We start from the raw sequence: 11,442 nt of genomic DNA, 5'->3' as shown, positions 1-11,442 counted from the left end.
GGCCCCCCACAGCTGTAACCACAGAGCAGCACCAGTAAAGTTCTGTCAGCACAGGACAGGGAGAGCAGCTGTGTTCAGCCTGAGCCCATCAGCTCCTGGCACCCCAGCACCTCCCAGGGATGGTGTGACACCTCCTGCATCCCTGCTTCTGTGGCTCAGGGACCAAAATGTTTTTGTTGCCTCCTTTGTATCAAAGTGAGATACTGAAGTACCAGCAGAGCTGTGAACTAAGATCCTCTGCACCCAGTCTTCTCTTTATTTATTCAGTACAGGGATATAGCATATGCTGTGTTACAAAATAAACCATGAGACATTTACCAAATGCGATTTTAAATAGCAAAAGCCTGAAAATCAGCTGCAGAAAGCTAAGGCGAGAGCAAGTGGCACTCCCAGGGCTGTTCCCGCTGTTGGAGTTCAAGTGAAGTGACTGAGCTCTGGAGGAGGCAGAGACTTCCTTTTCCTGACAAGTTGCCTCCTTGCCCTTATACCAGAAGAGAAGAATAGTCATGTTTCTCAGGAGAAACAAGGCATGGCTGTTTTATCTCCCCTAGCACATGTGGGATAGGCCAGCCTGAAAGAGGTGTTAGGTGTCCCTCTGCCAGACCCATCAGCTAGCTGGCTGGATGTCTCATGATCTGTGGCTCTTGTAGCTCTCTCCTCCTTCACCTGCCATGCCTTTTACCCCAGAGGGGTCAGTGTACCCATCCAGACACTGCTCTAAAACAGGCCTGTGCTCTCAGCTGTCCTGTGGAGGCAGTTCTGGACACCCCCAAGGCCCAGAGGAGCAAGCATTGTCCAGCACGTGGAAGGTGGTGCAGGTGCCCTTACTGCAGTCCAGCTTCTCCCTTGGGGATGCAGATCTCTCAGCTTTCCTTCATGCCCTGGTTATACCTGAGGTGTTATCAGCAAAATCAAGAGATGTAGTGCCTCGCCCTCAGCAGGAGGCCCTGAGATGTAAACCCCTGACAATTCAGAAAGTGCCACCAGTAATCCTACTGGCTGGCAGTTTAAAATGTTTTGTTCCACAAGTCAAACAGGCTCAGACCTCTTCTATGCAAAAAAAAAATTGTCTGGATAGCCACACAGACTTATGTTGAGAATAAAGGTTTGGTTTATTTGCCTAAAAGTCACAGAAAACTGAGTTGAAAGTGTCTCTGAGGAGGCTGTGTAGCACAGTCTCCTGGCCCTTCACAGAGGCTTCACAGAATGTTGTGTCATCCACCCTTTGAAATCCCAGTGCTGGAGAACCTCTCCCATAAATCTCAGTGTTTCATTAAAAAAAAAAAAATACTGACCTAACTCTCTCTTGCTGCAATTCAAGTTTCTTTTCTAAACAGTGGAGAAAGGGAAAAGTTTATTCCTGTCCCATGTGTGGGGTTTTTTTCCCACACAGGTGTTTCAAGGCTCTCACTCGTCCTTTCAATATTTTCTTCTCTGCATTATACAACACAAATCCTTTCAACTTCAGACAAACATTTAATTACATACAAGTATTTTTTGGTCCTGAAGGCCATATATTTGATGCTGAAGCCAAAGAGCTGTCCTAATGTGCAGCAGGAGATAAAACCCCTGTAAGATCCATTTTGTCTCAGTAGAGCTTTAGCTTCTTCTTGGTGAAAACCATCCAAAAAGCACGAAGACAGCAAGGTGCAGTAAAAACAAGTGAACCGCAGAAAGACAGGTTTCAGGGCTCAGTGCTCTATATCCATATCCTAACATGAAGACCCCCGTAGAATAATGGCCGCAGGGATGAATGCCCATCACCTCGAGCCTCCTCCACTGGGTCTCTCCGTCTCCATTGGATGCTCTCCCTCATTTTCTGCAGCGAAAGCCGCCTGTTCATAGCTGAGCGATACACGGGGCTGGGCAGGAGGGGCTCCCGGCCGTCGGGAAACCTTTCCCGGCGAATTGAGCGGAGAGGACAGCATCCCTCCTGCCAGGCTGTGCGCTCAGGGCCGGTCTCGGGGCAGGTTGGGGGTCCGTGGCTGCGTGCGGGGCCGGGGCCGGGGCCGCGGCGGCTGCGGCTCCGGGGGCTGCGGGGGCAGCGGGCGCTGCTGCACTCGCAGCTGCTTCGGGGTGGGCTCGGACGGCGTCTGCGGCAGCTCCCGGACCCCCCGCTCGCGGTCCGCGGGCAGAGCCTGCATCGCCCGCTCCTCCTCTGCAGCAACACAAAGACCCCACGGTCACACACGCGCCGAGTTCTCGGCCCAAGCAAGAAAAAAGCCAAATGTTGGGGGTTTCACCTGCCGCTCTCAGGTGAGTCCTGCTGTCTCAGCGAACAGCAAACATCACCTCCGCCTGCACCTCTGAGGCCATGTGAAAGGTTTTGGCTCCTGGCTGAGATCGGGGTACGTGGATCTGCCCCCTCTGTTGGGGGAAGCAGCTTTTTCAAGGTGGCCCCATGATGGACACCCCCATCCTGAACTCCTCCTTTTGGAGGCTACTGAAGGGAAAGTGAGATCAAACCCCAGGAGGCAACATCAAAGCACTCTTCCCTGCCATTGTCCGTGCTGGGATTTCCAGACACCTGAAAGCCAGAGGTGCCTTTTGCCAGCATTAATTTTCACACACGGGGAAGAAGTAAATTCATACCAACTGGCTTCTGATCACTGACTCATCATTTCTGAAATATCAGACATCTTAGGGATTGAGGGATTTGCCTCTTGAGACACTGAGCTGGCCTCAAACACGTAGCAAACTGTTTCAGAGAGGCTAGTCACCATAAAATAATCCCTAAAATATTCGTTCTCATTTTCTCAGAGTCATTTTCTTAATTCCTGCTGAATCCAGGCCCAAGGGCTGAGGATATGGTGTCACTGCACAGCTGAGGCAGTGATCTGTACCACTCAAAAGAGAACAGCCATAATGTAAAATAATACTCAGGTGGCTTTGCTCAAAGCACATATGAGAAAACGAGACTGGCAATTGCAGCTGATCTACACAGATTCACCATATGCTAAACCCAGGTTATTGCTGATGTCAGGGCAGAGAGAATGCTCCTGACCACAGGGTTGCTGTCAGTGGGACGCCCTAATATTTTAGGTGTCTGGATAGCAAAACAAAGCCCCTTAAACACTTACCATAAACTTGGTTTCTTTTTTTCTTCCTTCTGATACAATAAATAAGACAAATGACACAGATGACAAAGAAGACTGCACCTCCTGCTATGATTAAGATGAGGTAAAAGTCCATCTTGCCTAGTTAAGGGGATGAAAGAGGATGTTAGATGGAAAGAAATAACTTGCACAACATCTGCTTAGAATTCTGAATTTTCTTTCATTGACTGTAAAGGCAGACCAGCAGACACCCCACCCTTTGCCTTTTCCCTGTACACAGCAGAAAGTTGCTGCTCCTCATTGTTGAGAATTTTGATTGCTCCCTGATGGATTCAAGTTCTGCAGAAAATTGAAACCAGAGCATTCATGTGTGCCAGCTCACTGTATTTAAATTGCCACTTGTTTCAGTTGTCAGCGTTACACTAAGGTGTATTTTGCTTTTACTGTGCCTGTTTCTTCCAGATGAGTGAAAGAGGAGCCCAGGCAGATTCACATATAATTACACTTCCACGAAAAGCTGCTGAGCTGAAGCCACCTGAAATTTACCTTGCCTGTAAAGGTCAAAATTCAAAGTGATTTACCTCAAATGCAGGACCAAGTGTTCACAGAGGGTAGCAGGGTTACAAGGAAATTTGACTGCAAGATGAGAGATTTTTAATCTGCTATGGAGCTGGCAGAGTCCTCCCACTACCCAGAAAAGTTTGAGAGGTATTTAGTTTGGGTAGGAAGAGTAGTACTCCATGGTTTTAGAGGGGTTTTGGTGTCTGAGAAATGTTTTGTACCTTAAAGATCGTTGGTATTTCTCTGTTAATGATGTGAGAAAAAACCCAAACTATCCAACCCAATTTACTCTGTGAAAAAAGAGCATTTCTCAAGGGTGAGAAAAAGTGAAATCTAAACTGTCTAGACAATGGCCAATGTCGGCCTACAGCAGCAGTGCATGCAGACCTGAGCTTGCCTGGATTCTGCCCTGGCATGGGCAGCTTCAGCCAGCATTTCCTCATCCAGATAAAGTGTTTGGGATAGTCTGTCCCGTCTTATTAAACAGACCTAATCCAGGCATTGCCTGATCTGTGCTTTCATGACTGGCTCCAAAGCCCATGCCACATCCTCCTTGCCCCTTCCCAATGCTAACACCAATGGGATTGTGCAGTCCATCACGTCAGGCAGCAGCACAAAGATACATTGCTTGGCTATTTTTGAAAACAGGGATTATTCAGGAGGCAACACGTGCACAGGGGAGCAGAGGCCATCCTGTCCCTCAGCTCTTTGGGCTTCAATCAGCCTCAGCAGACCTGTGATCACTCCAGTAAAGCCTTTATGCCTTAAGGCTTGCCCTCTCCTTTCTCACACCATGGGCTGTCCTTCAGACTTGGACTTTCCCTAAATTCGCTATGGCAGAAATAGGTAAAAATTGGAAATACCGAGCCAGCTCTTGTGAGCCCTTCCCAACTCTCCACATTCATAGACATGATTACAGAGAGAAGAAAAACACAATGGATTTCCCCACAGGAGAAGGAGAGGAGCAAAACCCCTCTCCCATCCCATTGCCCTTGGCTTGGCCACCCTGCCATTAGAGTAGGGAGGCCTTAAGGGTAGCAATGGGGCTGGTAGCAGCAGGATGGGGAACAGGGAGATGTGACAAGGCTGGAGAATGCCAGGCAGAAAGCACGACTTGCATCCTGGCTACCACAGCAGCATCAGACCCCAATAACTGTGCTGGAATTAGGCTCACAGTATTGGATACTTGGGATCTCTGTGCTCCTGACACCTACAGATGTGGCACAGTCCTACAGATGTGTGCAACTGCATCAGGCTGTATGGTACACCCTAGCACATTCTGATGAAAGAGATTTCTTACCTGTACACTTAATTGTTTTTTCAGCCATTTTTTCACTGACTTTGTTCTTAGCAACACATCTGAACGTCCCAGAATTCCACCCACGCCATTCCAGCACTGTTGCATTCTTTTGGATTTTTTTGCCATTGGGTTGAGTCAGTTCTATCATAAATGCTTCATCCTTAGCCTTCTCTTTTGCTTCATCCTTCCATTTCACTTCACACTTGACAGATACACTTTTATTCCTGCATTCTGCAGTGAGGTTTGGCTGAGGGACAGGTTCTGAAAAAGAAAGGGACAGGCAAATCTGAGGGACTTGCTCCTCTTGAAAGCCCCCATCATAAAGCAGAACAGAGAATTAACCCCAAATCACCAGCTAATGACCTCACAGAAGAATGAAGAGCAAATCCGACCTCTACTTTCTGTAGGCAAATAACAAGGCAATAATAAAGAAAATGGAGTGCAGCAGCCTACATAGCTGGCCCAGTAAAGCAGAGCTGCACACCAGGCAGGTGAGGGGAGGAAGCTGAGTCTTCAGATGGATGGAAGGGACTCAGAGCCACAGCCCACTCCACCTCTGGGCCCTGTGTTTTGGTGCAAGTGAAGTTGGCCCTGTTCTGCCTGTGCCCATCAGGAGAGATTTTCTCTAAAGCAGGAAGAACTATGAAAAGCTGCTTATGATGCTCTGTGTGCTACCAACAGCACTCAGCAGGCACGACAGCACAGCAAGGGAGGCCATCAACCCAGAACAGAGAACACAAAACAGACACCTCAGCTCTCAATGGGGTTATGACAGACAAAACTGACTTCTGTCTCTCCTTATGCCCTGCAAACAACTTGCTCCCTTTTGGCTCCAGTTTCTCTATCACTGGTGGCACTGAAATAGACAGAAAAGCTTGCAGGGTTTTCCTCAAGTAAGGGCAACTGGTAGGGACAGCATATGGAAAATAATTATTTCCACCTTGAAGACCAGATAAACAAAAACAGTGCCACCTCTAGTTACAGGCTGTGTAAGTTATAGAGATCATAAATTCTAAGGCAAAAATGGACTGCTCATAGCACATGCAGTCACGGTTGACACCACAACATCTGCAGTCACCCTTTCCTTGTTAAGCCCACTCCTCCTCTGAAAACTGGAACCTATTATTCAGGGAAACATCCCAGTGGAAACATTAGAGTCCAGGTGATGGAATTGTGTGAGGATATCATTTGGACTATTTTATTTTTAACAACTGTTTGTCTAGCCGTAGTAACAAAGAGTCAACCTGGCTGACAAACTATTCTAGCACCCGACAGTTACTACAGGACTTCCAAAACCATGTGTCAGAAGTAATGCAACCTCTCTGCTGCACAGCAGAGGAAATGATGCAGCACACAGCTGGGCTAGAGCATTAACCTTGACCTAAAATGAGGACACCCCAATGACAGTTCAGTGGCTTAAAACATGAGCAAGAAGCATCATGCCTTGGTGACTTCCTGAATCTGTTTACAGTAATAGCTCCCAAAGCAGTGAGACATCCTCAGTGCTCAGCAGCCGGTTAGACATGAGGCCTCCCATTGCACAGAAACCCTGCTAAAACCATTCCAGCTCTCCTTGCTGCCTCAATAAGGCATCATTTCCATAACCCCAGCTGGTGCCCGCAAACCCAAGATGCTGGCAAAAGTGTGCTTGCTAGCTGAAGAAGGACAGAACAAACTTACCTCCTTACTGGGGAAAAAACATGTGCTGTCCTACAGCTTAGAGATCTGGAGAAGTCACAGCAGCTTTTAAGGAGCAGAATAGCCATCCCCATCATCCATACTCACCCCAAAACCTTTGGGCTGCTACTGCTCCAATCTCTTAGGACAAGATACAGCACAGGAATGGAGGCTGCCCTCATGCTTTGAACCCATGCAACTGAAATCCTCAGTGTGTGCCTAACTGTGCTTTGAACAGAACAATCATAACTTTTGTGTATTATGCAATGCAAGGATAGGGTGCAGGAGTCCTCTTCCACTACAAATTCAATTCCTATCGTGGTTATCTCAGGGGAGGTAACTGCTGGCTATTTTGTATGTTAGAGCAAACATAGAGTGGGATTCCATGGCCTAGATGCAGGCATTTAGTGCCATCTGGATTCCTGAGCTCTACTCAAGGGGTTGGCAACACAAGTTGCTCAGCTTGCTGGACCAGTGGCCAGAGAACAAAAGTCATAACTCAGTGCCCATAAAATGGCACCAGAAATACCTGAAACCCACAATGCATCATCCACAGCTGTACCTCACATAGGCTGCTGTGGTCCTACCAGAGGTCTCTGGAAGCAAGATGCTCCTGGGAGCCCAGTGTCCTCTCAGGATCCATACCCAACTCAGGGTCTTGGCTCCATTTGTGGTGCTGCAGTAGGGCTGACCACCCTCACCCTGCTGTCAGTGTGAATGTGCTCACAGCTTCTTTCTTGGGCACAGCTAGAGACCTGCTAGCTGACAAACAGGGGAGCCAGAAAGAAGCCAGGGATCTGAGGCCATCAACAAGAGCAAGAGAAGGGAGAAGAGAGGCAGACTGCCATCAGTGGCAGGAAGGAGAACTCATGTCCTACAGAAGTCCCACTCCTAACCAGAAAGGAGGGCACTGAGTAGGAAAGGCTGTGGGAGAGAACAGAGCATACCAAGTCTTGTTCAGCTGTGCTGGGAATGGCATGGGGAAAGCAAAAACTCACCCTGAACAAAGAGCACTGTATTTTCTTCTGCCTGCAGTTTGCCATCCTGCTGGTAAACCGTCACAGTGTACTTCCCGCTGTCCCCTTTCTCCAGGCGCTGGATTTGCAGGGTCCCGTTCCGGAGCATGGCACACCTACACTGCTCCCTGTTCACAAAGTACCTAACATTTTTGTTTTTCATCTGAACCAGCCTCTGCCTGTCTTTCATCCATGTTGCCTCAAAGATGCTCCCAGGAGCAGTGATGCTGAGGAGAGCTGTCTCATTCACTGCCTTGTAAATCCAGCTGGTGCTGGAGCCTGTGGAGGGAAGCACAGCCAGCCCATCAGTTGTCTCCAGCAGCCACAGCACTCAAAAAGGTTGACATTTGCTATGCTCCCTCCCTTCCTGAGCTGCCTAAGCCTCTCTGCTTTACTGATGCCATCTTCTTCCCCTGCTCCAAAGCACTTCTTGATTGTTCATTAGATAAATGCCAGCATCCAATTTAATTCTGAGAGGTAGGAAAGCAAAGAGTCCAGCTTTCAAAAGCTGGATTTACTCCCTGGCTGACTTACTTGGAGTGACCCTGGATGCCAAGATTCATGGCCTCCCATTCACTTTAAGATGAACTTAGCCCTTCCTGAAAAGAAGGTCACTTCTGTGTTTTGCACTTGGCACAGGCTGGTACCCAGAGTGTCCATAACAGCAAACATTACTGCAGACAGCAAAAATAGTCATGTCCCTGGACAGCAGGACCATTTTCAGCAACCCTATTGATAGCAATGAGGATAATAATAGCAGCCCATGTCAAGCTGTGAGTGTAAGGCACCGAACTGGAGGCACACCCACTGCAATGCCGCCTCCTCTCCCATCCCAGTAACTCTGCCCCACTGGAATGTATCCACTTGGTTTTTCTGTCACAGGATCCTGATGGGGCTAGTAAGTCAGGAAGAAACAGCTACCAGCATCCTATGAACTAAGGGATGGAGGAGTCATTACAAGGAAAGCAATTGCCAAAAAGAAAAAAAAAAAATTCTTATCTCTTTCTTTGATTCCAGGTCCCTTCTCTAGAACAGTTAAGAGTAGGAGCTTCCCAAAGGTGTTATCAGGACTGGGAGGCACCTGGGCATGGGGCTGCCAAAGGGGATATTCAGAAAAGCCAAGGCTACTGAACATCCATCGTGTTTCCAGCAGTGGGGATGACATGCTCCTGGAGCAGTGTCCAGGTGCTCTACCCGCTCCCCTCTGGGCTGCTTCACCCACCTTCTTTGCAGGCCCCATTTTTGGTGAGCCAAGACTTGGGAAACTTTGCTGGGAGGTCATTTCAAGTGAGGGACTGTCCCTACCTCTGTGGCAGGTAGACAAACCTGCAGGAGGAGGTCGAAATCTGCGTGCAAGTGTCAGGTGGGATAAGCTCACTGACACCTGAACGCACGTGCTCAGAGCCACAGCTTATTTAGTTTGTCATTTTCTTGTGCTCATTTCTCCTCAATTTACAGGGTGAAGCCAATCAGCAGGAGGAGATTTCCCCTCCCATCACCACACAGAGCTGATTTTGCTCTAATTTTATGTATTTTAAGCGCTTTTTCCCCACAGAGAGAGAAAAACTGTGTTGATGCATATTTTTATTACAGTCCTTCATTCCTTGTATGTAGGATAATGATAAATGGCACCACAGAGGGGAAACTGAAATCCACTGGCTATTTCATTAAACTAACAATATTAGAGATAATCAGAGAGCTAAAATAGCATGCCTCTGCAAAGAGAACATTAATGCTGTAGTGCTTCTGGCAATTCACCACCTCTAAAGAGAGGTTGTTCTTTCAGCACAGCCTTTCTTGCAAGGTATTTGACATATCTAATGAAATGTCCCGAAATAATGCTATCAGCTAAGCAGCCTTGGAAGCAGCTATGCCCCACACAGATGACACTACATGTTATACCCCAATATTTGAATTCTGATAGTTGTCCTTGCTCAGTCATGGACAAGTATTTAGAGCTAGTAATAGGATTTCTTCGCATAACAGACACGACTTATATTTTGTCTCTGAAAGTAAAGGAAAAAAGTAATCTGAGTTTTCAAGGATAACTCAATGACATCTCTGTGGATCAGAGACATTTCTAGACATCTCTAGATATTAACCTGATCTCCAGAGTCTTTCTGGTGGAACGCTGAGTATCCCGCACATGTGATATTAAAACTCTGTTTAGTTAATGAAACAACATTTCTGATTAAAATGCCAACTGAAATGTGCTCTAAAGGGTAGAAAGGTTTTAACTGAGAGCCTACAGCTCACTCACAGTCACAAGAAAGAGTTAAAAGAAAAAGCTCCCATAGTAATTTTAGAGAAGGAAGGAAGTCTCTGAAACAATTTTCCATTCTAGGAAATAATCCTTATTTCTGCTGAGGAAGATGTTTTAGAGATTGTGTACATAAAACAAAAGAAATCCTTATTTATCTATTAATTTTGTTCTGAAGGAAAAGCAAAGCATTGAGCAACCATTCATGCAATCGTAGTGGAATGAAATAGAGGAAAAAAAAATTATGCAGGCTTGTATTGTCTCCATCTCTTAAAACCTTCCCTATTCTATGAGTTAACACCTTAATTAAGTTTTTAGATTAATATTTAAAAAATAATGACAACAATAATATGCAAAATATAAAAGATATATGCAGTTGCTTGCTGTTTTCACATCTTAGACTTCAACTCCACTAAAGACACTGAAATATATCACTCTGTTAATATTTATGGAAGAATATAAATTGCCCTTTCAAAAGATTTGCACATCTTTGATAAGAAAAGGAAATTACATGCGATAATGCACAGTGAACTGGATCTCTAACGTAGTACAAGCTACCTCGAGGGCAGAAAGCAAACTGCATGCTGACATTTCTCATTATACATGTGTCAAATTAAGGCTCATTAACTTAAAACCAAAACTCTTTACAGCTTATTATTATAACTGGAATAGGAAACTCAGGTCCTGCCCTCCCCCTGGCTGAAAATTAAATCAAATAATAACAGCAATAACCCAGATGGCTTCACTCATTGGAAAAGTGGAACAAGCTTCTTATCAGTAGCAGCCCACCAAGTTGTAAATGCTTTAAAACGCAATTTTAACATCAGCCCAAAAGAGCAAAAAACAGTAAGAAAAACTCACATTTTACACTGGGAAATAAAAGCAGCAAGCACTTGACTAGGAAAATCCTCCTAAAGTTCATTTTCAGGGTCAAAAAAAATCCAGTGTTGCCTTCTCTAATGACAGCTCCTGGCAGGTGAGAGGATTTTCTGCTGTGAGCAAGCAGTGATGGGACATGTCGGCACACCCTTTGTGCCCTCCTCCTCTCCTCTAGCACTTCTCATTTCTAGCAGAGGCGGAAATAAGTCTCAACAGTGTGTTTGTCTGCATGGAGGCAATGTGGGGACACAAAGAAAATGGGCACTAAAATGCAGGAATGCCCTGGAGGTTTGTCCACCCAGCTGGAGGGCCAGATGGGGCCCTTCTCCTCCTCAATGCTCACCTGAAGAGCTCAGCCCCAGCATCCACATGCCACCATCCTAGTGGAAGGGATGCAGTTTTTGGGTGAGGGAGTGATGGGAATCCTAATTCTCCCCCAAAACCTCAGCAGCAGCAAGGGGAGAGCAAGCCCAGGACCCTCAGGGAGGAGCAGGTGGCTGTTGGACAACGCTTGGAAAGAAGACAAACTTCCCTTGGAAACCATCAGGATCAGCTTTGCATCAACATCTGGTGTATGAGGAGCTGGCCAGAGCCACAAATGCTTCCTGCAGGCAGGGCCGGGCACCTGAGCAAGCTGTGAGAGGGATGAGCATGGAAGGGGGTGAGAACACTGCCTTCATCTAGCCAAAAACC

At 46.7% G+C, this 11,442-nt stretch overlaps 1 protein-coding gene across 1 annotated transcript; it reads right to left on the bottom strand.

Annotated features, from left to right (window-relative positions):
• Positions 1-228: 228 nt before the first annotated feature.
• On the bottom strand, positions 229-10,907 carry LOC136375381 (T-cell surface antigen CD2-like). Its single transcript, XM_066340878.1, has 5 exons — positions 10,732-10,907; positions 7,593-7,889; positions 4,918-5,178; positions 3,081-3,197; positions 229-2,158 (listed from the first exon to the last, which is right to left on the bottom strand). The coding sequence occupies exons 1-5, from the start codon at positions 10,790-10,792 to the stop codon at positions 1,950-1,952; spliced, it is 945 nt and encodes a 314-aa protein (XP_066196975.1). The 5' UTR covers positions 10,793-10,907; the 3' UTR covers positions 229-1,949.
• Between the last annotated feature and the right edge of the window lie 535 nt (positions 10,908-11,442).

The sequence above is a fragment of the Sylvia atricapilla genome, chromosome 2 (genome assembly GCF_009819655.1).
Source record: "Sylvia atricapilla isolate bSylAtr1 chromosome 2, bSylAtr1.pri, whole genome shotgun sequence".
Lineage (NCBI taxonomy): Eukaryota > Metazoa > Chordata > Aves > Passeriformes > Sylviidae > Sylvia > Sylvia atricapilla.
This window is presented reverse-complemented; position numbering and strand designations above follow the sequence as displayed.

What these genes read in the sequence shown, in the direction of transcription:
- LOC136375381 (XM_066340878.1), bottom strand. Translation starts at nt 10,792, where the DNA reads ATGAACTTTAGGAGGATTTTCCTAGTCAAGTGCTTGCTGCTTTTATTT. An exon ending in TTTATTTCCCAGTGTAAAAT is followed by an intron (nt 7,890 to 10,731) that starts GTGAGTTTTTCT and finishes TTCCCTCCACAG; the next exon opens with GCTCCAGCACCAGCTGGATT. An exon ending in AAAAAGAAACCAAGTTTATG is followed by an intron (nt 2,159 to 3,080) that starts GTAAGTGTTTAA and finishes GTGTTGCTGCAG; the next exon opens with AGGAGGAGCGGGCGATGCAG.